General features: G+C 39.8%; 1 protein-coding gene across 2 annotated transcripts in view; it reads right to left on the bottom strand.

Moving 5' to 3' along the window:
- igsf21a (immunoglobin superfamily, member 21a) overlaps positions 1–24,384 on the bottom strand; it is a 244,804-nt gene that overhangs the window by 88,427 nt on the left and 131,993 nt on the right. For both annotated transcript variants that reach the window (XM_020633082.3, XM_020633083.2), the window contains exons 3-4: positions 15,854–15,975; positions 3,770–3,888 (exon numbers count right to left, since the gene is read on the bottom strand). In XM_020633082.3, coding sequence (XP_020488738.1) covers positions 3,770–3,888; positions 15,854–15,975 — 241 coding nt within the window. The remainder of the gene's footprint in view (positions 1–3,769; positions 3,889–15,853; positions 15,976–24,384) is intronic.

Below are 24,384 nucleotides of genomic sequence, written 5' to 3'. Positions count from 1 at the left end.
CGGATTTTATGGCTCATGTTTACACGACAAGATCAGAGATACTGTTTAGTCCACATGGGGCGCCAAAATCAACAGAAACAGAAAGCTCCTCACAGGAGCTTTAAATCGCTCAGATTCAAGATATTCAAGTTATGCCAAAATAATAGGCAAAAAAATAAAATTGTAAGTTGTCATTACTGTATGACTATGAAAACCATTTGAATGAAAGAAATGTCATGCCTTCTGGTCAATAAAGTTAATATTTCCCCAAGCAGTCCAAGAAGAACAGCGAAGACTTTGTAAACTTTACAGAGAGTGAAGGACAGTGTGAGATAGCAGTTCAGGGTTTAGCCTTTTAGAAACTAGATGATTGAATTTCTTGGCAGGGGATTCATTAAAATGATAATTCTTATTTATGAAGCCCTTTAAAAAATTAAAATACTCTCTGTGTACTGCTTCCAATTAATTAACTTTTTTTTCCACTTTCATTTTCTTTCTTTCTCCTCAGTTTTTTTCTTTACTTCCCACTGAACTTGACACACTAATAGGTTATGAATAATTCTGTTTCAGTTTAGATGGCAATTAGCCACAATGCCAGAGGCCATTCTTCTTCTGCTCTTGTGGAGTGGTGATTTAAGACCCAGCTGAGTAAGGGTGCTCCAACTGTCCCACGACTAAATCATTCACGTTTACCCACCCAGTGCTAAAACAAGAAACAGTTAACTGAATAAATCCCCTCCCATTGATAAAGTCCGTCCCTGACTACGGTGTCAGGGAGCCCTGAAACAAAGGCATGGATTTAGTCATCAAAAAGTAGAGACAAGGGGGTCAAGAGCTCGTTAATAAAAAAGTTAAAAGAAACAAAAAAGAACATGAAATCCGCAGGCAGTTCTCCGAGGCATGAAATGTGATAATGGAGCAATATTGTCACGCGGTGTCTTTTACCTCTGGTGTTCAACAGAAAAAGTTCCACCATTCCTAATTAGCCATAGGACCACATGGAGAACAGCATGTCTCTTCTGCTGAAATTGATACATCAGAGGCAGGCGAAGCAGCTGTCGTTGGGGGAACTTAAATACAATAATTACAGCACAGACGGAGCAATAGGCTACAGGCACTCCTCTACGGATTGATTGAGATCACTTGGTAGCTGAAGAACAGAAATAGTGGTCCTAAGACAGAGGCAGTAAGGTTTGAAGTACATTGAGGATCCCTTTTACTAAATTCATATAACAAATGAGAAGAGATGGACATAAATGAAGCATGAATTGGGCAAAAGCCTAAGTAACTGTTTAAAATAAGTGTAAAATACAGAAAAGTAGACGGTAAGGACACAGTGCAAACATCTGCCAATGCTTAACACTGAAGGTGCTTGAGGTGGGTACAGATTCTCAAGCCCTTTCCAGCCCCCCCTGCCCACCAGGTATTCTGTAATTCTAAGTATTTATGAAACAAAAGGGATACTATTAAAAGTCATGAAACTGACTTTTACACTCCAAAAACTTGATGATGATACTGGTATATTTTGTCAACATAATTATAATTCAGTGCCCTTATTCATGACAACCTAGGGTACTTTGATTGGTTGGTTATTATAATTAGAAGTTGCCATTAGGGATGAAATTGACTGAAGTGAATATAACAGTTTCTACTCAAGCTGTACAAAAAGGTGTGATTTGATTACACAGTTTGTTGTTCTAATGCAAAATCCCCAGACAGCTAAACAAGCTTGCTCATCTTTTTAAAATGTAATTCCATTTTGTTCTGTGTGCTTCAAGCAAACTAAAGCTACAGTTGCTAGTCAGCTGCTAGTTAGCAGTTGTGTATAGCGATTTCCATAGTTACATTAAGGTAATCTCCTTGACTGGCGTTAACTCTAGCCAGTGCAACAGCAATGTTTGGTAAGAATTAAAGTCGATGACTTCTGTGTTGTACATAATTTAATGGGCCTGTGCTTTGGCTTTCCTTTAATTGACATTCAATTCAGTTTTATACCCGGGATAATTCAGACTCATTAAGCACCTACTACTAAGACTTCAGCTGCTGTGCACAGCAAAAAGACATCATTCCAATCAACCTGAATTTTTCTTTGGATCAGTTTCCTGAACCTGCTTCCAAAGCCCTCAGATTTGGCATCAAGTCTTCTTCTGTTGGGTTTAAAGTTTAAGGAATCAATAACCTAATAGCAGACAAAATGGATGATGATGTTAAAAAATCATATTCAATGAATGGTTCCCTAGACCAAAACCTCTGAGATCACAAAACTTTAGGAAAATGTATTAATTTATTCTTCATGTCATACACACAGACAGGGTGAGAAATAGAAAAGTAGCCACTGGGTAAAGCACAAATAAATAATCATAATGATACTGTATCATCCTGAAATATCACCTCTGTGGGAAACAACTTTCATATTTATTTGGCATGTGTGATTAATCAGTTTGTTGCCTGTAGTGCCATTGTTTCCTACCTCAGAGCCATCATCCATCCCAGTGGCATGTCATCTTTCTAATGTTTTCACACAAAACCTCGACATGCAGCAGAAAGCAGCGCTGACGGCTACTATCACATTTGTACCAGGCTTTATGTGAGACAACTGATGACCCATCATCAATTTACCATTCATTTATCTTCCAACACAAGCTTGCTAGAACCTTTATGTTTTCACCACCACAAACATAATGAGATGTTTGTGGTGGTAGGTGTTGTTTTTACAAACTTTGGCACACTTTGCAGTTTTGGTACAGCGAGAAAAGACAACAGCACTCAATATACATCCACAATATTTGTAGGAGCTCACCTATCCATATTCCTTAGACAGGCACAAACACTGGCCACCATGGGTCAGCAGAAACAACAAAAACTTACATCATATCAGTTTGACATAACACAAGATGATAAGGGGAACACTAACTTGCTAACTCACATATATTTACACATTACATCGCAATATTGACATTCCTATGGACTGGTGATACTGGACACCTGCAACAGGTTGTACGAGTTATGCATACATTTAAACGTTGCCTAGTTTGAACTTACTGCAGAATTTACACACTATTAGTTGTTGCACCGGCTGAGATAGTTCCAAAAAAGGCCACTCATAATGGGGGACAAAGGGGGAAAGGTTTACTGGGCCCATGGAGTTTAGTGAAACGTCCATATTTAAAGCAAAAATGACCAAATTCGATTCTACTCCTAAATACTCTCATAAAACGACAAAAACACACATGAACAGGCTGGAAGGCTAAACAAAAAAGCAAAAGCTTAATATAATAGTATGTAAAGGCAAAGGGGGCTACAGACTGAGTTTATAATTCTCCATGGGGTCATGACTAATACGAAAGAGTGACCTCTTCATAATGTGATTAGAAGTTACATATTTCAAATGCTAGCTCATTTAGAATATAAGAACCAAGCAAATATTACATTTGCCAATGAATACAATTCCTGTTACATTACTCAACACACTCATCTTGGGTTTTTTCTTTGTTGTTCCATCGTTTTTGAAATATTCCTCCTCTAGCACCTCACCTACAACTTGAAAGCTCAGACTCTTTCAGTGATCAAGAAGGCTTTGTCTCCAGCCTGCAGGTCTGCACAGCATCAAGTTTTTCAATCATTGTCATGCTGTCCAATGTGCTGACTTTGAACTGTTTCTCGACATGAACCCATGTTCCAACAAAGCATCCTGCTTTAACCAGAAACGCATTGAAGATTCAAAGCAAGGCACCGCTGAAAGGATGTTACCTTGCTTTGGAAATATAAAAAGTGCAGTGATGGTACTCACACATAACAGTAAGAAAAACATTCCCTGAAGCAAGGACAACCTTCTCCCTCGTTGCCCGGTCGTAGATGCCAACATGGCATTCGTAAGGCCCGTTGTCTGAGATCCGTACCTCTGGGAGCCTGTAAGAACAAGAGTCATTGTGTTATTTTAAACTGGTTTAGCATTTTAACATAACTGAAAAAGCAAGGCAAAAAGACATTCATTTAGATATCACAAGTCACAAGTTAAAAAAGAAGCATTTACTACAAGGAATAAAGAGTTGAATTCAAGTAAATCAGTCCACAGACACTTGACTCCTTAAACTTGGAACAGTAGAGTGGATCTTTACCTCTCCACTCATTAAAACTACAAGTTTGCTGTAATCAATAATTGCTGTAATCCCATAGTGTCAAAAGGTACTCAGAGGAGTAACTCCAAGGAAGTCATCAAATGTAATCTGAGTTTATGCCTAAAGGCGTTCCACAGGGTTCCGTTCTGGGCCTTATTTTATTAACAATCTATATTAACAATATTGTTTCGTCTATAACAGACTATAATATCCATCGTTATGCGGACGATATTGTACTTCATTGTTCTGCATTGTTCTACAGCTTGCTGTAGAGAAAAACTGCAATTTGCTTTTAATACTCTTCAGAATGCATTCATCAGCTTAAGACTGATCCTTAATGCCAGCCAGCAAAACCAAGTACATGATCTTGACCAAAGCCTGAGATACTGATTTTAACAGTTTACAGTTATCCACACTCAGTGGCAGCAGTATTGAAAGGGTCACAGTATATAAATATCTTAGAAGTTGGCTGGACGAATAATTTACATTACATTATGTGGAAAATCTCACTGGCAAACTTTGGCAGAAACTTGGGTTTCTGTACAGAAACAAATCTAACTTCCATCCTGATTGTAGGTAAAGTATTGTTAAAGCAGTCTTTATATCAGTCCTTGACTATGGCGATACCACCTATACGTGCATCTGCTTCGACTCTTAAAACCCTGGACTCAGTTCATCACTCTGCTCTTAGATTCATATCTGGAGACCCCTATAACACTCATCATTGTATTCTCTTTAACAAAATGGTTGGTCTTCTCTGGCACAGAGACGTGATACACACATGTATCTCTTATTGGACATACACCAACTTAGGACTGGAATACCATAACTTATGGTATGACTTCATCAAGATCTCTTTCAACTCTTTATGTACACTTATTGACAGTGGTAAGATAAGTCGCTGTTTGTTTGAGAGAGTCAAAAGTCTTGGGAGAGCTGCCACTAAAAAGGAGCCCCAGGCTGGTTACTCTCCATTGTGTTTTCATGCAGTGAAGTTGAGGCATTCTTTATTGATTGTAAACACAAAGTGATACCAGTTAGGGGTGAGGGAGATGGTTTGAGGTTAAGTTTGTCATCTGTCTTTTTCCTGGAAAGTTAGAGAAGAGTTTATATTGTTACAGTTTAAGAATCCTTGGGTTTCGACCAGTTCATGAGTGTAGTACTGTGAATGGAGAGCTGTGCGGATTGTTAGTTTAGCATCGAGTGAACCAAAACAGGAGCTGCTTGCTTAGCGTTGGAAAAACGGTTAGAAGGGGAAGTGGTGGTATCTGTTGTGAAATGAAACTTGCCATAGTGTTTGATTATCTAGAGTTAAGTTAACTTGATGCTGGGCAATTTCTTTAAAACAATTTAGTCAAATATACCAAGGTTGACTTTGTCTTCAGTGCATGATCTTGATACATGTCACAATGTTTTGCTGAATAAATCTGTCATTAAAAAAACTGTTTTAAAAAAGTTAGCTAAAGTACGGAAGAGTAAGCAGCTCAAGATGTAAAGTGTTGTTATCTCCAGCAGAGCTTCCTCGAGGGATAAGTGCAAAACAAGTGAGTCTTTTATTTCACCACAGCTCAGAATGATGAAAATAGCACGGTGAATCACTCTGTGGTGGGAGCTGGGGGAGGTAATTGGCTTTGTCTTGGACGGCTACATCATAGTAATCGCTGATGTAGCCCGTTGCTTTGTTTGTTTTTTTTCAACAAAGACGTAGTTCTGTTGTGCACAATCCCAACTACTGCATTCACAGATTCAGACCAAGACAAGCGCAGAGAAAAGAACCCAGGGATAAGATCATTGAAGGCTTGGAAGTAGGTATTTCCGGAAGAAAGGTGAGGAGGCCAGAAAGAAATCCCAAACCTCAGCATTTCTGAATGACTGCCTGCCAGCCAGCCGCCGAAGCATTTTACTCCTGTTCCAGAAAAGACGCATCCATCAAAATTAGGAGAAGAAAAAGACGGAAGGTTGTACTCCTAACATTGAGACTTTAGTTAAATATTAAGACTGGCGGAATTAAATTTGCACCCTTCCAATCTTTGATGACATGCATTTCTGAGGTGCTAGTCCATTGGGAATCTGTTCACAAAAAGCAGGAACGTGCAACTCTTTTGTTTGTGCTCTTTTTCTCTCTCCTATTCACTATTTATGGGTCAGCTAACGCTTGAACGCTTAATTTAAAAGACATTACCATTTAAATCTTACAAAGCCCATAATATACCACATATTACAGATTTCTTTCTTTGTGATTATTACTATGATTACTTTAAATCAAGGCTACTGCTGACTGTGCCACACAGCTATAAACATGTAATTTGTTCCATTAACTGGCAGTGTTGAGAGCACTTCAGCAAGGTGTTAAATATTGATTTGAGGGGTAACTTTAATATACTAGTACTGGATTTATCTGCAGAGTGCAATATGCAATGCATGATACCTGTCCATCTTTGTGTAATCATATATTTCACAAACAATCCCCATTTTAAATTCCACTTAACCTTCTCCCTTGGCCTCCTGTGAAATGAGTTTCTTCCTCATGCCTCGCTCTTTCATCATATTTTCTTATGAATTTGATTCTTTTGATAAAAGTTGTGAATGCTGGGGCGCTGGGGGCGTAGTGGTTAGTGCACGCCGCGCCACATTTGAATCCGACCTGTGGCTCCTTTCCAGCATGTCATTCCTCACTCTCTCTCTCTCTCTCTCTCTCTCTCTCCCAGATTTAAGACTGTATCCACTGTCTTATCTCTCCAGCAAAGGCACAAAAAGCCCCCTCCAAAAGAACTATTTTATGCTAGCTTTGACCTGCAGCATTACTGCACTCTGGCTTAGCCCCAACACCACCCCAGTATCCACCTGTAGGCTCCGACTACGTGGGGTTTAAGATCTCATCACATCACTCCTCAAATGTCTGCATGTAAAATAAAACTGCGAGGAGTGATGAGGTCAGAGCCTAGACGCCAAACACAAACTATGTTCTGCTATTTTAAATAAATACAAACATGCAGTTGTCTGACTGAACTATATGCAACTAGAAAATGAACTCTTTAAACTCCACTTATCCTTCCTTTTGGCAATAAAACTTCCCCTTTAAATATTTTTTCTTTCTTAGGTCTTTTGTCATTGTTTTGGCACAGGCAAAAATTAAACTTAACAGGAGTAACAGTACAATACATTTACAAACTTCACAAGTCAAACCAGGCAAATGTTAAAAATACATGATAAACTAAAATACATGAAATTCCCCTATAAGTCATTCCACGGGTAAAGTGATTATAACTTTTTAAGGGTGTGTGGCCATTTTTCTTCCAAATGACTTTGCAATGTATTTTTTAACAAATATTAGTCTCAGATTTGTTATTCTATTTATTATCTGATGAATGTTAATCTTTCACTGAAAGACTCTTGAGCAGGCAACAATGGTTGTTTGGTAAATTGTTCTACACAAAGCTTTTTTTTTTTCATGGGTTATTGTCTCTTTTCATACATTACAAATATTTTTCCCTTTACTTAGTTTTTTAAATAATGCAACTTTGTGAACAGGGTTTTATTAAGAGCTAATTAGTAATGATCAGTGACGCTGGAACAAAAAAAACCAGTAAGATAAAAAGCTAATAAGAAAGGAAAAGGTGGATGTTGGAACAAGAATATAAACTGCAAAAATATTCAAACCACTTGCACAGCCTTCCAAACAAAATTTAATATCAGTACAATTTCTTTTACAACTAAGTGACTAGGTTATAGAACAAACAAGCAATTTCCTGCAAACCATGTTAAACACACCACAAAACCCCCACTGTGCACCAGAAAGAAAGAAAAAAACAGCACATGCACGCTGAGGATCAATAGCTATGGGCCCCCATGGAGGAGTAGCAAAAACAACACAGCAAAGAGAGATTGATTGTCCCCTAGGAGTTGCATCTGAAAGCTCTTTGCTGTTATGTAGGCCTTCCTGCAGAACTCCTCCTGCCTACAAATGCAAGCAAATGCTAGCGCCTGGATGGATGGAGGGTGAAAAAGAGGAGTCCTGACAGAGCGCCGTCTGATAGCTCATCCAGTCAATCTCTGCATCAAATTAACTAGCACATTGTCAGATACTCCTTCTGGCCTGAAGCATTACGGTTGAATGGGTCAGGACGGACGACTGTAAGTCAGTATACGCTGGATGGAAAGCAGAAGACAAATTGCCTGGAGCTCTGAATGCAAAGAGAGGTGTGTAATCAGCCATGTTTCCTAAAGGAATGAGTGAGAAACAAAATGATGGGGATCATGCTTTGATTCTCTGAGTGCCGAGGGAGGTGTGATTGGCTTTGTGCTGGCTGGTTACATTATAGTAAGTGCTGATGTAGCTCATCTCCCTGTTTCTTATCCACAAAGCTGTGGTTCTGTTGTTTGCTCTCCCTAAGCTCTGTATTCATGGATACAAATCCATGGAAATGCAAAGAAGAGAGCTTGGTGGGAAAAAAAAAAAATAGAAAGCATGGAGGTATTACTGGAAGAAGAGTAAGAGCGCATGAATAAATCTCACCAAAAAAATGTTCTGCTGATTACAGAAGCTCTAAAAACCTCTTTAAATGTGCATTAAATGGGTTACATTTTACTTATTCATAACCAATTAAAGAAACAAAGATTTCGCTTATCTCTCCTTTAGAAGATTCATCAGAGTACAAACATACATACTTGTTATTTTACACCTAATAAAATGACTCAGCATTTGCTATACAGTAGGTCGCCTATAGAGCTCAGCAGTAACAGCCCATTTTTTCAGTGGCTCTGGTTCCATTCAAATCCTCCATTGCCATTTCACAATATCCTGATATCAGAAAAGATTGGCGCCTTGAACCAAGACAACCAGCTACCTCAATACTTGTGACTATAGTACATTTGATTCGTCGCTAAAACGGCATTGAAAAACAAAAAAATTACAATGGTACAAGACTATAGTGTTCTTCCAGAGTCAAGGAACTACCCATCCCACAATCCATTGCAAATGATTCCGTTTCCTCTTAAATGTAACTTTTGTGGTTGTTATAGTGTTTACACTGTTAATACAAGTATTGTAATATGTAGTAGTTTGTGTTGTTAGTACAATTTGTGTTAGGTTACTAATGAGATAGCCTGCTAGCGAATCTATCCATTCACATTCGGGACACATTGCCATGGTAACAGCCAGGTCGCTCACTCAACGATCATGGATAGTGAAGATATTTTCCCCAATTTTTTGAATAAACCATGTTTTTACAAACTTGTGTCTACAGGAACATATACCATCGTTTCACACTCAGGTCATAGTAAGTCTACCTTGGATGGTCATGACATTATTGCTAAAAATCAAATCCGCTATGGAGTTTACTCCTAGAACCACACTGTTGAGCCCTATATTGTCACCTTTTTGTACAAATGAATGACAACAAATCACCAGGAGTTGATTCTTTCCTTGTTCACGTACGCTGCCTCAGTGGGCACCTTCACCTTCAGAATGAGACTGAGTGGGAAGATATCAGAATGAACAGCTTTAATTTGCCACTGTAATCAAAATAAAATTAAAATAGACATTCTTAACACGACTTCCCACAGGAAATATTTATCAATTACTGAGAACACCTCACTGAGCTGTGTTTGCCTCCTGAAAAAAGAATCAGTGCAACGGGGGGAAACAAATAGAAAAGACTTATCCCCCTGACATTGCTGGAATGGAACAATTAAGCTTGAGAAATTATTTTTTGATCACCTTCAACTCGTCAAGCTCACTCGGTAATAAAGCCTATTCAGGAGGCAATTTGAAAGAAACAAGAAATTTCAATTTTCTCTCTTTGTTTGGTGGTTACTGCCAAGCTGCACATTTGTACAATCATTTGGGACATGCTCCTTACTGTGACAAGTAACAGTTTGGACCCTGATTTTTCCGATCTCAAGCGATTTGTGTCATTTAACCTTCAAGATTTTTTTAACACTTGCACTCCTGACAACATTTCAGTACAGCCTGTCTATCTTCCTGAGTTGCTGGAAAGGTTCCTTCTCACACTCCTTAGGAGCAATTGAGGGTCTATTATTTTGCCCACATCCAACAAGTGAAGACCCTCACAATCTCTGAACCACAAAAAAAAAACAGCTTGTAGCACATTTAAAAACAGTTTACAAACAGTGGCAATTCTAGAGTCTGTTGAGGCCCAAGGAAAAAGTAAATTCAGGGGCCCTCCCACCAGCGTTCAGCAGGGCAATGTGAGTGAATGCTATCAGATGGGGCCCCCCTTAGGTAGGTTTCCTACTGTCACTGCAAAATTTTCACATTTTGGGTTGCTGCTTTGGTTCGGGGTTTGTCAGCCCTCTGGGACCCCTACTGGTCTAGGGCCCCAAGCAGTTGCAGCAGTTGCCTGCTTTGCCTGTTGACAAGCAGCGCCCCTGACATAGATCACAGTCATTGTGACTTCATTTTTCCAATGCTGAGCAACATTAATCAATTATAGATTCTGCTCTGTTAAAGTTTGAATCATTATAAGTCATACATCAGTGATTCTTTGTTGAAGTATAGTTTTTGTACCCTTCTTGTAAAGTGCTGCAACACTGGTCCGTCACAGGGTTTACAATATGGCACAAAATGGTGAAGGAAACTAAATTGTAGTCATGTCGCCTGTTGGCAGGAAGCAGGCTGTAATAGCCATGTTCAGTGTCAACATCAGAAACTTTTTACTGTATGCCCAGTCATCCACAGTGACCTTGTCCCGTAAGAGGTTTTGTGGCGCAATAACAGCACCTTGATTCTACTTTTGCTTCACTGAGGAGAAAAAAAGTCTGTAAGCTCTTTTTGACCTAAAACTGTTGCTTGTAAAACCAGACCAAGAAGCTATGATATGATAAAATACTATAAGACATGATATGCTAATTAGCATTTTTGCTAATTTAACCTACCAAATTTAACCTTAGCATTTTAACCTACCAAACAATATTTCAATAAAGCATTATCTGGGTACTACTACATCAAAATAACTGTATTTTTCTCTTCCTGTAACATGTTTTTAATGTCTGATGACTCATCCTGCACTCAAGGCATTTTCTATGTTTTTCGACCAATGAAAATGCTTTGTATCCCTCCTATAAATTCTGACAGTTACCGCCCAGTGTGCAGGCTCTATGAGTGAGAAATGTGTTTGGTTGTGTGATGTATGGGTGTCTTTGCCCCTTTCCCGAGTTTACTCATTTTAAAGAAGGAGACTCCTGTGCAACTTTTCAACAATTCTAACAAATTCATCCAAACATTATGTACCACCTTCTAACTTGGAATTGGTCCTATCTCATTTCTGTAGAAAATATGTTTACGAAACAGCAGTTAGATACTTTGGAAGTTCTCTTTCATAGGGATTTTAAGCTTGCATACTGAAAGTCCTTCAAACTCCATAAAAACTGCCATTTGTCTTACAAGGACTAATCAAAGCAGTGGCACTCTAATACAAAGACAGTTACTGTACAGCTGCTCCCATTCTTTTAAGATTATGACTAATAGCTGTCAAATCCAAGACGAGGTGATCTCACATGCAGTCAGTCTCAATGCCACTTTTGAAACTAAATTATCTAATAATCAAAAGCAGGCTTGTGAGGAGAAAAATTGAAAAATATCCATTATTACTGCTACTTTATTATCCTGTAGTAATCACATATTGCTGCGGGGGGGGGGGTAATGTACAAAAGGAGAAAAGGAAAGCTAAAAATAGTTTCCTCCAAACGGCTCTGAGTTTATAAAAGAAACAGCATATTGAGGCAGTCATATTTGGTTGTACAAGTGGATTTGTCAGACTGCTACGGCTTTGTACAGATGATTTACCGTTCTCAGGTGGAAATGGAAGATTATGGAGTGTAAAAATTCAGCTTTTTACAATTGTGAGTCATGTTGAGCGTCCTTGTTGCACCATGAAATTTTCCCTTGACTGCTGAGAGAATGGTGTGACTGTGGCAGGAGTGCACAATTTTCTCTCTGGTTGACTAACACAGGCTAAGCATTCTGATACAGAGCAGGATATGGGTCAGTGCAGGTAGAATCCACCTCATTCTGACGCTGATTCATTTGAAATCTTCCTCTTCCCCCTTCGATGTTTTGTGCTACACTTTCTCTTATAGCTTTTCTGTATTTGTATTGTTGTGGTGGTGGTGGTGTGTGTGATTGTGTGTATGTATGGGGGGGAGTGTGTGTGTGTGTGTGTGTGGGGGGTTGTTATGTTGTCTGTCTGTGTGTGCATTCATGTTTTCATGTCCGTGTGCATGTAAGTGTGTACACCATCCCATTGTGATGATGCCTACTCTCCCAAAGGGATACTTGGATTGTCCAGATAAATCATCCTCAGCTGGACGGCTGCATCGCACGAGAGAAAAAGAAGGAAGGAAGGAAGGAAGGGGGGGAACAGAAGGAGGGAGGAGAGTACATGAGGAGAATCACTGAAAAGGGAATCACAGAATAGAGTAAAGTAGAAAGGGAAAGAATGAGAACATCACAAAGGGACGATAAGAGTGAAGTATTCCAGTTTTAAAGGCTAACCCAGTTCAACAACAGCTTATTATCGGTAATTTAAGGTACATTGTAGTTAGCATCTAAAAATAGAATAAAAAGAGGCTCAATCCAAATTCAAATGATGTTATTTAATTTCCTGAGAACCCGGCTATTTGCTGTGAAAATTAGGCATTCAATTCTGCATACAATTCATAAGAATGTTTAAATGGCAGCTGCTTGGCAGTTATTACCCAGGCTTAGCACACTCTGGGAGGTCTTTTCAAAGGCAGCGGCTGATTATTGAGCATCAGCTATAAGCAGCAGATGTTGAGTTTGCACTGCAGTTGTAACTTTGGCTCCACAGAGTTATTTCAGGCCACCGTTAAAGATATTTTTCAGGTGCTAGTTGTTTAGCGTCAGCCAGGGGGGTGGGTATAGCTCCATAATGATAAGGCACTGGCTACAGCAAAAGATCCATAACTTAGCATCGCATTATAAATTTGCAAGAAATTACAGCATCCCAGGAAACATCTGTCTATGTTTGTTTGGCAAGTTTGACTTCCTGGTTCAGGAATAAATAGGAAAAAGTAAGCATGGACACCCTAAAACTAAGTACCCCTGACTGAATAAAGAAAGGACCTAGTCCCATGACCATTGGGTTCTGAAGAGGTGTTTTGAAGCCCAATGATGGTGGTAGCCATATTGGAAATGCTGTCTCAAGCTAACTTTATGTAAACCTATAAAAAGGCAAAGAGATAAAGCTAAGGCAAGTCTTTGGTCTTCTGGCAAACAGCTACAACGAGTCCGCCTGTCAGTCAGATCAGCCTCGGCTTTATGCATAACTCTTCTTCATAAAATCAGAACAGATGTGTTACATAAGAAAATTAACCCTGCGTATGTGTGTGCCTGTAAAGACGAGATATTCAGACCAACGTTGCTTTGAACCAGGCTGTAAACATGATTATTTCTGCTGTAAAATTAAGCTTTTAATATGGGAACTAATGCGTGTTTCTTGGCTTTTGGATCCAGCCTCAAGTGGACACTCTAGGAACTGCATTTTATTTTGCGCTTCTGCATGAGCTTCATTTTTCAACACCAGATGTTGCCGTTTGTATAAACCGGAGTGCATTAGCTCTAAGCTTTAAGAAGGTTACATTCAGAACTCCGCTGCTCATCCTCCCACACACCCCCGCACCCGTGACCACATCACCCTCCGTTCTTCATGACCTCCACTGGCTCCTCATCCCCCAGCGTATCTGCATCAAACTCCTCATCATCACCTGTAAAGCCCTTCATAACCTGGCTCCCCCTACCTGTCTGAGGTCCTCCACCGGCACACTCTTACCCACACTCTCAGGTCTGCTGATGCAAACCTTCACTCTACCACAAGTTCCTCATTGTCTTTCAAAATAAAAGCTGGTTTGTAGCAAACATGAAGTAAAGTTCCCTTTGCTTAAGATAGTACAAAAATACAAAATAAAAGAATAAAAAACTTGTTTTAAATGCAAACTCATGGCATTTCAAACATGTTATTAAAAATGTGGTAAATCGCAATTAACAATTGAATTTTAGCTTTTTATAGCAATTGAATAATTTGTGTTGTTTGACAGCCCTACTTTTCACTATTTCAATGAGACAGCTTAAACAAAGTGATGGGTGAGATGCATGGCCTGCACTTCCTTTGTGTTGCTATCATTCAGAAATGGATATCCACAATAGAATAAGAGCAAGTGCAGAGGGGGAGGAAATGAGGAGGTGGGCAGACAGCTGCCAGCTGTATTGTTGCATGGGCGAATAGAAGTCAGTCCCTCGGATGCCTTAAACCTGTAATCAAGCCCACCACAGCCAGATGACTCCTAGTCCTAAAAGTCTCTTTCTCCATCTCTTCTTTTCTCTTCATTAAACCTGTTAGTGCAGACAAAGCTGTGTGTGTGTGTGTGTGTGTGTGTGTGTGCGTTGGATAATAGATGCCTGGAAGCTAAAGGTCTCAGGTATGTTCCCTTTCATGATAAAATACCTGAGGACAGAGAGGATACCTGGGATATGTGTTCCATTGTGACAGGAATGAGGAGCAGCCAGACCAGAGTTTGTCTAAACCTTACCCACTGAACTCTTTATCCTGAGTAGAGATGCTGATTAGAGTTCGCCCACGCCTCCTTTCCTCATGTAATAATGTACTGACCCCTTCGCCCCGTCTCTCCATTCTAGCCGGCTCTGATCAACAGCAGATGGCTGAAGGGAAAGAAGTTATGTAGAGCTGTGCAGGAGTTAATCTCAGAGCATTTACTATCACTGTGTCAAGAGGTTGTTTGAATAACATTTGAACTACCACATTCAATGACTTTGTGCTATCAACTGGCTAAAAGAATTAGCATTGTGCCACAGTTATTTTAACTTAGAAAACAATGTTTTTCACTCAACACAACTTAACTACACCATAACACTCATTTACTGGCATATGTTTCCTAAACTCTGTGGAGACCAACTTAAGAAATTTCTAATATTCTATGCAGTCTCTGTCTAGATTCAACATAGGTCAAATTAAAACCTTTGCCAAGAAAATGTACACAACATGAGTAGTAATAAGAATAGAAACCTAGGTAAAATGTATTAACACTGGTAGATTTAGACCTGTACTAATGAGAGTAGACCTACAGCTGCAGCAGCATTCATGTTGCTCGGTAAAGCAGTGTCTGAGAGGAGGTAGTGCATTCCTTAAATTAGTCTGCATACTTACAAGTACAAGGTGCATTTTATATAGAAATATTAATTATTCTCCTTCATTCTCATGTTTGCTTTGGTTCACATTGACACAGAAATATTAATTTCAGTCTGTTTCAAGTTGCACTAATGCTAGGTTTAAGCATTGTAAAAGCAAACACACAACTTTAAAAAATAACGCTGGGCAAGTGTGATGGGCATCTTGAAGGGTGGGGAATAAGGGATTTCCACTGAAATGTAGAAATGTATTATCATGACTGTTACCAACATTTAATGTAGACATATGAAGAATTCTTGTATCTTTAATAAAATGTAATAAAACAATAATACACCCATTTAGTAAAAGCAAGGGTCATATTGTCATGTGTGATTTATTTCAATTTAAACTATAACATTAAAATAAATAAAAAATGAATGTGCAGTATTTTTGGAGTTCTGCTGTTTAACAGTCACATTTTGTAAATCACCAGCGCTGTAAAATGAATGGAGTAAGAGCAGAGCGGTAAAAGCAGAATGAAATGATAGAGTCGTCTTGTTTAAATGAAAGGTAATTGAGTTTGAGGCTCACCGGACGGTTGATTGGTACACCAGGTCCTCACGCCTGCGGTAGTCCTCCATGTGAGAGTAATTGGTATTAAACATAGCATCGTAGGTGAAGATTTTCTGCTTGATGGTTCCTCCATCTGTGACCTGTGAAGCAAAGAAGAGAGGGAGAGCTTAAATAAGATGATTCCTCTAATGATGGATGTGACAGGGCAGACCACTATGCCCCCTAGAACTCCTCCTATGTATAAACTGTTGTCCCATGGCCTGCAGTGTAGATACCACTCCTGCCCGCAATTACCTCAGAGTCATTTGCAGCCATGATAAGCTCGTTCCTTATGATGTCTAAAAGCAAGGGATTGAAAAGCTGCTGACGTGATAACATCAGCGAGACGGTCTCTGAGGCGGCTGCCAGTATGTGTTCATGCACATGGTTAAGCCTTAATGAAGACTGACACAGTACGGTGTTCTGAGTGTGTCAGGCAGTCTGCTTTCTGCAGAGGTAATGGTTTGTGACCAGATACTGCAGAGGTAGGGAGATGAGATATTCAAAACACTGGTCCCCTTCTTTTTTTTTTTTCTAGCCATGCATGGTGGATGATGGAGTAGTTCTTTTTTTTGTAATATTCACAGGAGTGCTAACGTCACTTAGCATTTGAATGACTGTGATTTCTCCTCTGCTCAGAAGCCATAAAAGAAAGGAGGGTGACAGGATTTTAATGGAGCCACTAATGCTGCGTTGAAGAAGGAAATTGTTGGTGGTGCCGGCGATCCTTCTTCTCGGGCGAAGATGCTATCGTTCTGATCCCATCCAATCCCTTCAGTGAGGTAAACAACGTCAAAGAATTCAGCCATTATTCCGCATAATGTTCCGTATTATGTACGCATTGCCTCATGAAGAGACAAAGCTAAATTGTGTTTATGTGAACAAACAATCGTTCTCTGTGAATGCGGGGTAACTCATATAACCTCTTGCCTCTGGAGGAAGCACACTGCCTCAGGCTCAGTTTGCTAAGTGGTGCTGCACAGGGAGTTGACAATGCTGAAACAACCAAAAGCAGGAGCGCCAAAATAAATTGCCTTTGTCACCTGTAACCAACACAAGGCAGGCTTTTACACATTTTCACAGTTTTAAATATAAAAGGTCAACATGCACACTTCAGATATGTTTTCATGCATTCATCTACTCCAGCGTATGATTTTTTTTGACTTTTCTGTTTTGAATACCATTTGGTAAAGAAAAGTTTTTGCACCATTGTCAAGGACCTCAGAGCTGAGTGGCATAGCATCTGCTCATTTTAATAAAAGTTCACATTTGTGGACACTTAGCAATGATGTGCCGTTGGTTCGAGCTTCAGAAGAGGGAGAGGCAAAAGCAAAAGGTCAGCCCTGTAAAAGCAAAGCAGTGTTTGGAAAAAATGATGCTTTCCAACCATCCAGACTTGGGCGCCCACTTAAGGTACAGTAATAGACCTTTTAAAAGACCACTACAGGGAGTCTGGAGACATTTCAGTCTGACATGGCTATACAGCACTGTTTGTAAAAATGGTGCACATTCAATAGAAAACCACCATCCACTTTCTTGGAGTATGATACTTTTGTGGAAGCTTCGAAGTAGCAAATTGTACTGGATTTAAAATAAGATGTGATGGACATAAACAGAATTAAATGCTACAGATGAGGTCACAGGGACCGTATTCATTACGGTGAATTATGCCGTAAAACTGTCAATGAAACTGGAGTGGTTCATTTCCGTGACTCTATCTCTCTTTTTCAACAGGAATAGTGTTTTGGCGAGAACCTGTGTGATTAAATAAAACATATTTCCATTCTTCAAATGGATTTTCCCTTATTCTTATCTGCCATCTTTACAGACGAGTCTGTTCATGCCCTGTCAGACTCACAAGATTTTGCAACCATTAACTGAAACCAACTAAAGTCAAATAGTGAGCTGAATATATTTTTATTTAGACGGCGGCTCATTATTTCCTTGGTTGTTTGTTTTGAGCAAAACCCAGAACGTTTTCACTGGAACATCCACTTCAAGTTAAGTTTCAGCTCTAGTCCTAAAGTATCATGAAGATGTAAAAAGCTGTTAAAGGTTTTTACTTTCACATTTTGCATTTGCATACTAATGTTTCGGAGGGCTGTAGCAGTCATTAAATACACAACACAGAGTCACATAAAACTCAAGTTTACAGCAGGACCGGGCAACTTTGGTTGCCAAGAGAGCAACATAGATTTTACTCTAATGGTTATAGTATTCTCACATTAAACAAAATTAATAAATGCTTTATTGAAATAGTTTCAGTGGTTTTAAACCCAAATGGAAATTGTAATGCACATTTTAATGGGCAAAGCAGAGTTACTGCAACTTGTTTTTCAATTCAAAGGTGTTTAAGAGTATTCAAGAGTATTTGATGTAAATTAAAATATATTTTACTTACATTTTGAGATTGTAAAAATCTTTAAGAGTGGGCCTGGCACAAGTCGGTAGGATTAAGGGCCTTTCTACCTCATATCTATGCTGCCAATGACAGCTGATGACCACCATTTAATGAGTGAATAACACCTGAATCAGCTTCCAGGTTTCAAACCAATAATAGCTTCACATTCCATTTGTCATAAAACAATGACATTTTTTTTTTTTTTTTTTCATTTTTGGTTGGACAACACTTCAACCTATTATCAGCTAAAGGTAATAGTCTGCTCAGCTTGTTAATGCAGCTGCTACAATGTGTAGAAGTTCAATGATTCACCTGCGAAAATGTCATTGGGGTCATTGGTTAGATTAACCTTCAGTGAGCAGAGAACAATGCAAAAACAGAGAAAAAAGGTCTAGGCTGTTACATATTTAAGGGTTAAAGCACACAGAAAATTCTCCTGTGGACCTTTTTAAAAGCACCAGCATTGGTTCCTCTGGGACATGACTGCATGTTAGAGCTTCATCTCTGAGTAGCTCTAAAGCGTTAGCCTGAGGGTAGCAGTTCAAAGTCTTTCCATGGGTGCTGGTCAGGTCTTAGATTAATGCAAACCTTCTGTAGGACTGACTTCCCGTATGTGTCTGTCAGTTAAATCCAATGACCTTGTCACCGTGGTATTTTCATTAGATATGGCAGTCAGCCGAGACGCTCAGCTTTTTAGAGAAAAACACAAGAGTGAAAAAAGCAACCAGTGCAAGTAAGGAGGGATCGTTTCGTTGACAGTGAAGTGAAACCTGTGCTAATGGCAGAAATAGCAGTGTGAGCAGAAATAACTTCAGATAGAAGAGCTAAAAAAGACTTTCCAAAAAAGGAATCCAAACATCATTAACACAATCCAGGAGACACCGACATCAGAGTTTCTAATTGCAAAGAGGTCTCCAGGAAGTGAAGAGGAAAACCACCAAAGCATTAAGGCTGAATTAAGACGGATACATGAGCTACTGAATTATCATTATCAATGGAGGAAGGGCCATTAATGGGCCTGAAATAAATCTATAGTTTCTGTTTGGATTACTTTCTTTATTGGCCATAACTTTCACTGGAAAGGTAAAATTATCACAAAAAACCTTTTAGATGCTGTAAAACAAATCAAAATGCCAAAAAGATGCTTATATTACACTGCTTAATTCATTGTTACAGTTTAATTGAAACTGCAGTAAAATGTTTAATGCTGTAACACCAAGTTCTAATCAATTCAAGTCGTCACAATACTGGAATTTAAAACTTCAATATGATACTGGTGAAACTCAAACTATAGCGATACCTGTTTCGAAACCTTGACAACCAAAATAGAAGCTCGTAACACCCATTATGAGGTTATTTGTTGTTTTAAATCACCAAAAATTGCAAGCAAACTCCTGCACACTGTCTGAACCATACAAATACATTGGCATCATTTAAGTACCAAAATGTTGCAAATGTACTTCGACAGTGTGCAGGTGTTGACTTGCAATTTTGTCAAGGACTATGGCCCCGTGTCCACCTAGCATTTTTTCCTGAGTGCTGAGAGAGCATTTGCAGCAGCAGGCGGCCGTTCCGATTGTGAAGTTGAAAATCTTTCAACTTTTCATAAAGGCGCTGTTGATGTCACCAGCGCTCTTTTTCAAAATGTATGATGTTCCCTGTAGTTTTCCCGCCTACAGATCGTAACTTGTACCCACATTCTCTTTGCGCCGTGTCTGCTGGAGTTAAAACGATTTCAAATATAAAAACATGCGGTAAAAAAGGAACGCAGGAGTGTCAGTCATACAGCGGCCATTGTCAACAAACTGTTGTCATAGAGACAGGACGTACTTGCAACGCTTTTCTTGTCAGCGCACAAACTCTTCTTACAAGCACTCCCGAGCGCACAGCCAGCACTGTACTGATCAGAAAAAACAATAGATGGACACATGGCCTAAGTCTTCTCTTACACATTTTTCTTATAAAATAGACATAATGGAATCAAAAAGTATCAAAGGAGGAACATTTTAACAAACTTAATTTAAATGTAAAGCTTTTAATGGGTTGTTTGTTGGAAGATTGGTTACAGCAATATTGCAAGGGTTGACTGAAACTGTGGTGGGCGAGCCCAATGTGCCTCAGATTCCCTCTGACTTTCACATTATCAGTTTTTAAAAGCAATTTATATTCCACTTTACAAAATGACAGGGAGAAAAAAAAGGCATGACTGTGCTTATTTACACTGATGAGCAACTACTTAAAGTAAATACTAACAAGTTCTGCGAGAAAGCTCACTTCCCCCTCCGTGCTAACACCCTACAGTTGACTTTGCAAGCCTTCTTAAACCTATGCAGAAATCCTCTGCTGGCCCTGAAGCGTCAAGGTGAGTCGCAGACATTTTCAAGCTTTCTCCTCTTTCTAATCCAACAAGCATTACACCTGCTTCTGTCCTCCCCTTGTAAAAGCTGGTGGATATTGCAGGTGTCACATATCCTGGATGTCTGAAAGACTTAAGGACCAGAGAGGAAGATTTCTGCCTTAGACGTGTCATCTCTGTGGCATCCTCTCTTTATCTATCCCACCTTAATGATTTCACCTCTTAATTAAAACTGACCCGTCAACCCTTGTGTAATAAATCTGAGAGAATCTGCACATCAGTGTGTGTCTCGCTTTCCCCACAAGAGGACCAGTTAGAGGTATAAATGACCGACTCAGGAAGGAATAAAACAGCGAGCAGGGAGAGAGTGGGAGGGTGAAAAGAGAGCCAAACTGAGCCAAACTGGCTGTACAAGAGGGAGGGCAAGAGGGAGATGAATACTCTTTGATTGCAGAAAAGCACCGCTGGGGAAGCAGGGCTTTGCTACTACTGCTTTGTTGAATCCAGGCCATGCAATGCATATGAGGCTCGGAGGCACCGTACCTCTCCAACCCACGGCCATCTGGAGGTATGAAAAGACAGGAACGAGAGTAGAGAGTCAGCTATCTCTCCCTTGTCTGTATAGTGGCAGATAGTGGGTTTTGGCTGAAGGAGAAGACAGCAGGTGAAAGAGAAATCCCCGACAGGTATCTAACAATGGGGTGAATTTGAGGGTGCTCAAAACAGGGCCCTGTGCCTCTCCTGAGACGTGATAATGCCAAGATCACTCTCGACTGTAAGAGTGCCTGTATCCGGCCTGGACAGCCAGCTGAGCTTACTCTCTAATGATGCTGCCTATTATTGGGGTCAGATTAGGACTGGGTCTCAGGGGTTAACCAAAACCCTCCTCCCTTCGCTTGTCTGGGCTGGGCCTATTTATAGGCTGCAGCTGCATCAGCAGCCACTGGAGGAAATTCTGCTAACACACTGCAGGCCAACTGTGAGAGATTCAACCTGAATCCTGCTTCATAATTTCAGGCAGCAGTCGGAGGACCACTACGGCACGTCCCTTTTGTAGTATTTTTTCAAGCTGGTTAGGAGGAGAGATGAAGAAATGAAATGCAATTCTGAAGATATTCTAATCCCAGCATACAGGGGTACAGCAGACCTCTTGCAGTTTAATGTTAGGCTGCGATAGGGTTGAGTAATAAAAGCAGGTTCTTCACATGGTGTCTTATAAGTAGAATATAATGGCTTTAAAGAAATGTTCAGTCCTATTTCAGTATTTCTTTGTAATCTGATTTTACAGTCCTCCTTTCCATTCGATGGACACCCACATGGTTCTCAAATAATGTCTTAATGAGATTTATTCCCATTCAGCCTCTCATTAAAAGACTTAGACAAGCAGCAACAAAAGAGATGATCGGAGCATTGTCATGAACCGGCTTGGCGCTTTCCTTCATATCCGTGCTAATTTGCCTAATATTATTATCTCACAGAGGGTCTTTTTGGAACCGTGCGGAAGCGGTGGGAGACATTGTCTCACTTGTTTAATCTGACGTAATTGCTGTACCCAAGTACAAAACGCTGACAAAATCCAGACCTCATGTCTCTAGGATAAAACATTTCTTTAATATTTGAAGTTACAATAACGTCTAAGGCCGACTGTCTCACATATGAGGAAAGTGCTTTATGAATGAGAGTCTTCACTGTTCATGACATGCAGCAGTTTTTCTTCTACAGCACAAAGTAGGACTGCAGGATATGAGAAAAATATGAGAGGTCTGATAACATTTTTCAATATTGAAATTAGGGATCATCAGTCTACTAAACAAATAAACATAATCAAGCTCGCTAGTCAGCACCAGAAGTACAAGTCAGGTTAGCAAATTATTAAAGAGGACATAAATTACTCCTTTTCTACCTTTTCAAACAGTCCCCTGTGGTCTAAATGAAACATCTGTGCTGTGCTTTGGTCAAAATATAACATGAATCAAGCACCAGAGGAGGTTTGTGACCCTGTACAAACCAGCTTTCTCAGAACGCTTCATTTAGGTGTGTGTGTCTCTTTAAATGCAATGAGCCCTCCCCTGAGTTTTCCCGGTAGACATCAATCCTCTTTAGCGAGAATAAAAATGACGGACCTGCGCAACAGTTTTATGTATGGGGGTTGAGTCCATTGTTGGAGATACCAGGGGAGGGGAGGGGATTTTTTTTACTAGAATCCCGCTGTGACATCACAAGGAGAGCACATTTGAAACTGAACATTTTTCTCTGTGTTGTAAGACTTATGCAGACTACAAACAAAGGACTGGATGGATTTATTTCACATTTTGTGGGTCGGTAAACACTCAGGTTACCCAAATACAACACAACCACTTGCCAATGGCTGGTGCTATCCATAGTCTGGCTGTAGCTTTCATACCCAGATCTAAACAAGCATAGTGAACGGATAGCAGCACCGTGGTTTGGATGTATTTTATTCTAGAAAAATGCTTATCACCATTGCTACGGGGGTAGGTGTCAGACACAGTGAGTTACAGCCCGCTGAAGGAACAAACTTTCTGAACATTTCTTCTGAGAAGACTCACAGTGGATGATATATTCGACTGTTGACAGACAGACGGAGGATATTATTGTCTAAACACAACTCAAACATACACCACAAGATCTTCAAATACTATAAGACATACTGCTTTGTCCAAAGGGGGCGCCAAAATCAATGCAAACCAAAACTTCTTCACAGGAGCTTTAACTATAGTGTGTGCTTTTGTAGGATACAGACATTTCTTTCCAATAGTTCAATATTTCTTCAACTGTGAGTATCTTTGTGCCTGTTTGATATCCTAATGCTCCTCACACTTTGTAAACAAGTGGCTAATTTTAGGTTTTTTTTAAAGAGAAGTTAATCATGGCCATCTGTTTAAAGCTGCTACCAGAGTTTCTCTCAACCGTTTTATTGGGCGACTCATCCCCTGCCGTGAGCATGATTTCTTAGTCATGTCCTTTGTTTGGTGTTTGTCAGGACCCTGATCAAAATCAAATGATGTATTTTTAGCTGCAACAACAAAAGTTGTTCGATTTCTGGATGAATACAGATGTTTTTAATAAAGAGAAAGAATAAAGCATAAACATATTTAATATGACGATAGACATCAGCTGCTAAAGCATTGGGCTTTGCTTTCATTAAATACAGAGGAGCAAAAAGGTACCTCTGAGCCTTTGAGCTGCTGTAACAAACAGGCAGACAGCAGCAATGCACACTGGGAGGTATTCAGTATATGAGGTAGGGGAGTGCTAAGATACAACAATAACGCACCATACCCGGGTGAGGTAAGAGATTAAATTCCCCGTCATTGCTTTTATGGATCACAAAGCATTATATATACTCGGGACTACACGGATGAAAGTGTTGCAAAAATGTTGTGCCTAAAAGAAGCGTCATAAACCAAACAGAACGCGATGCAGCAGGATAAAAGTGCATCATGTATTAATTTTATTAGTCTGCAGCACTTACATCTGCCAAGTGAAACAAGGGGGAACGCTGAGGTGTTGATATGCCTGCTGACGGAGGAGGACCGTAAGTGATGGCTCCGTCTGTGGATGTGCTGCAGGAATGTAGATCTTCATTCAGTAAGCAGATCCCGGGCCATTGGAGGCTGTGCTTCCTCTTAACCTGTGCTTTTACAGCCCTGCATGCTGCGCTTCCCTGCTGGCTGCTGACTGACAGAGGACTTGGTTAAAGGGATTTCACGCTTCAGATGACAGGCTCCT

The sequence above is a fragment of the Labrus bergylta genome, chromosome 5, assembly GCF_963930695.1.
Source record: "Labrus bergylta chromosome 5, fLabBer1.1, whole genome shotgun sequence".
NCBI classification, from domain to species: domain Eukaryota; kingdom Metazoa; phylum Chordata; class Actinopteri; order Labriformes; family Labridae; genus Labrus; species Labrus bergylta.
This window is presented reverse-complemented; position numbering and strand designations above follow the sequence as displayed.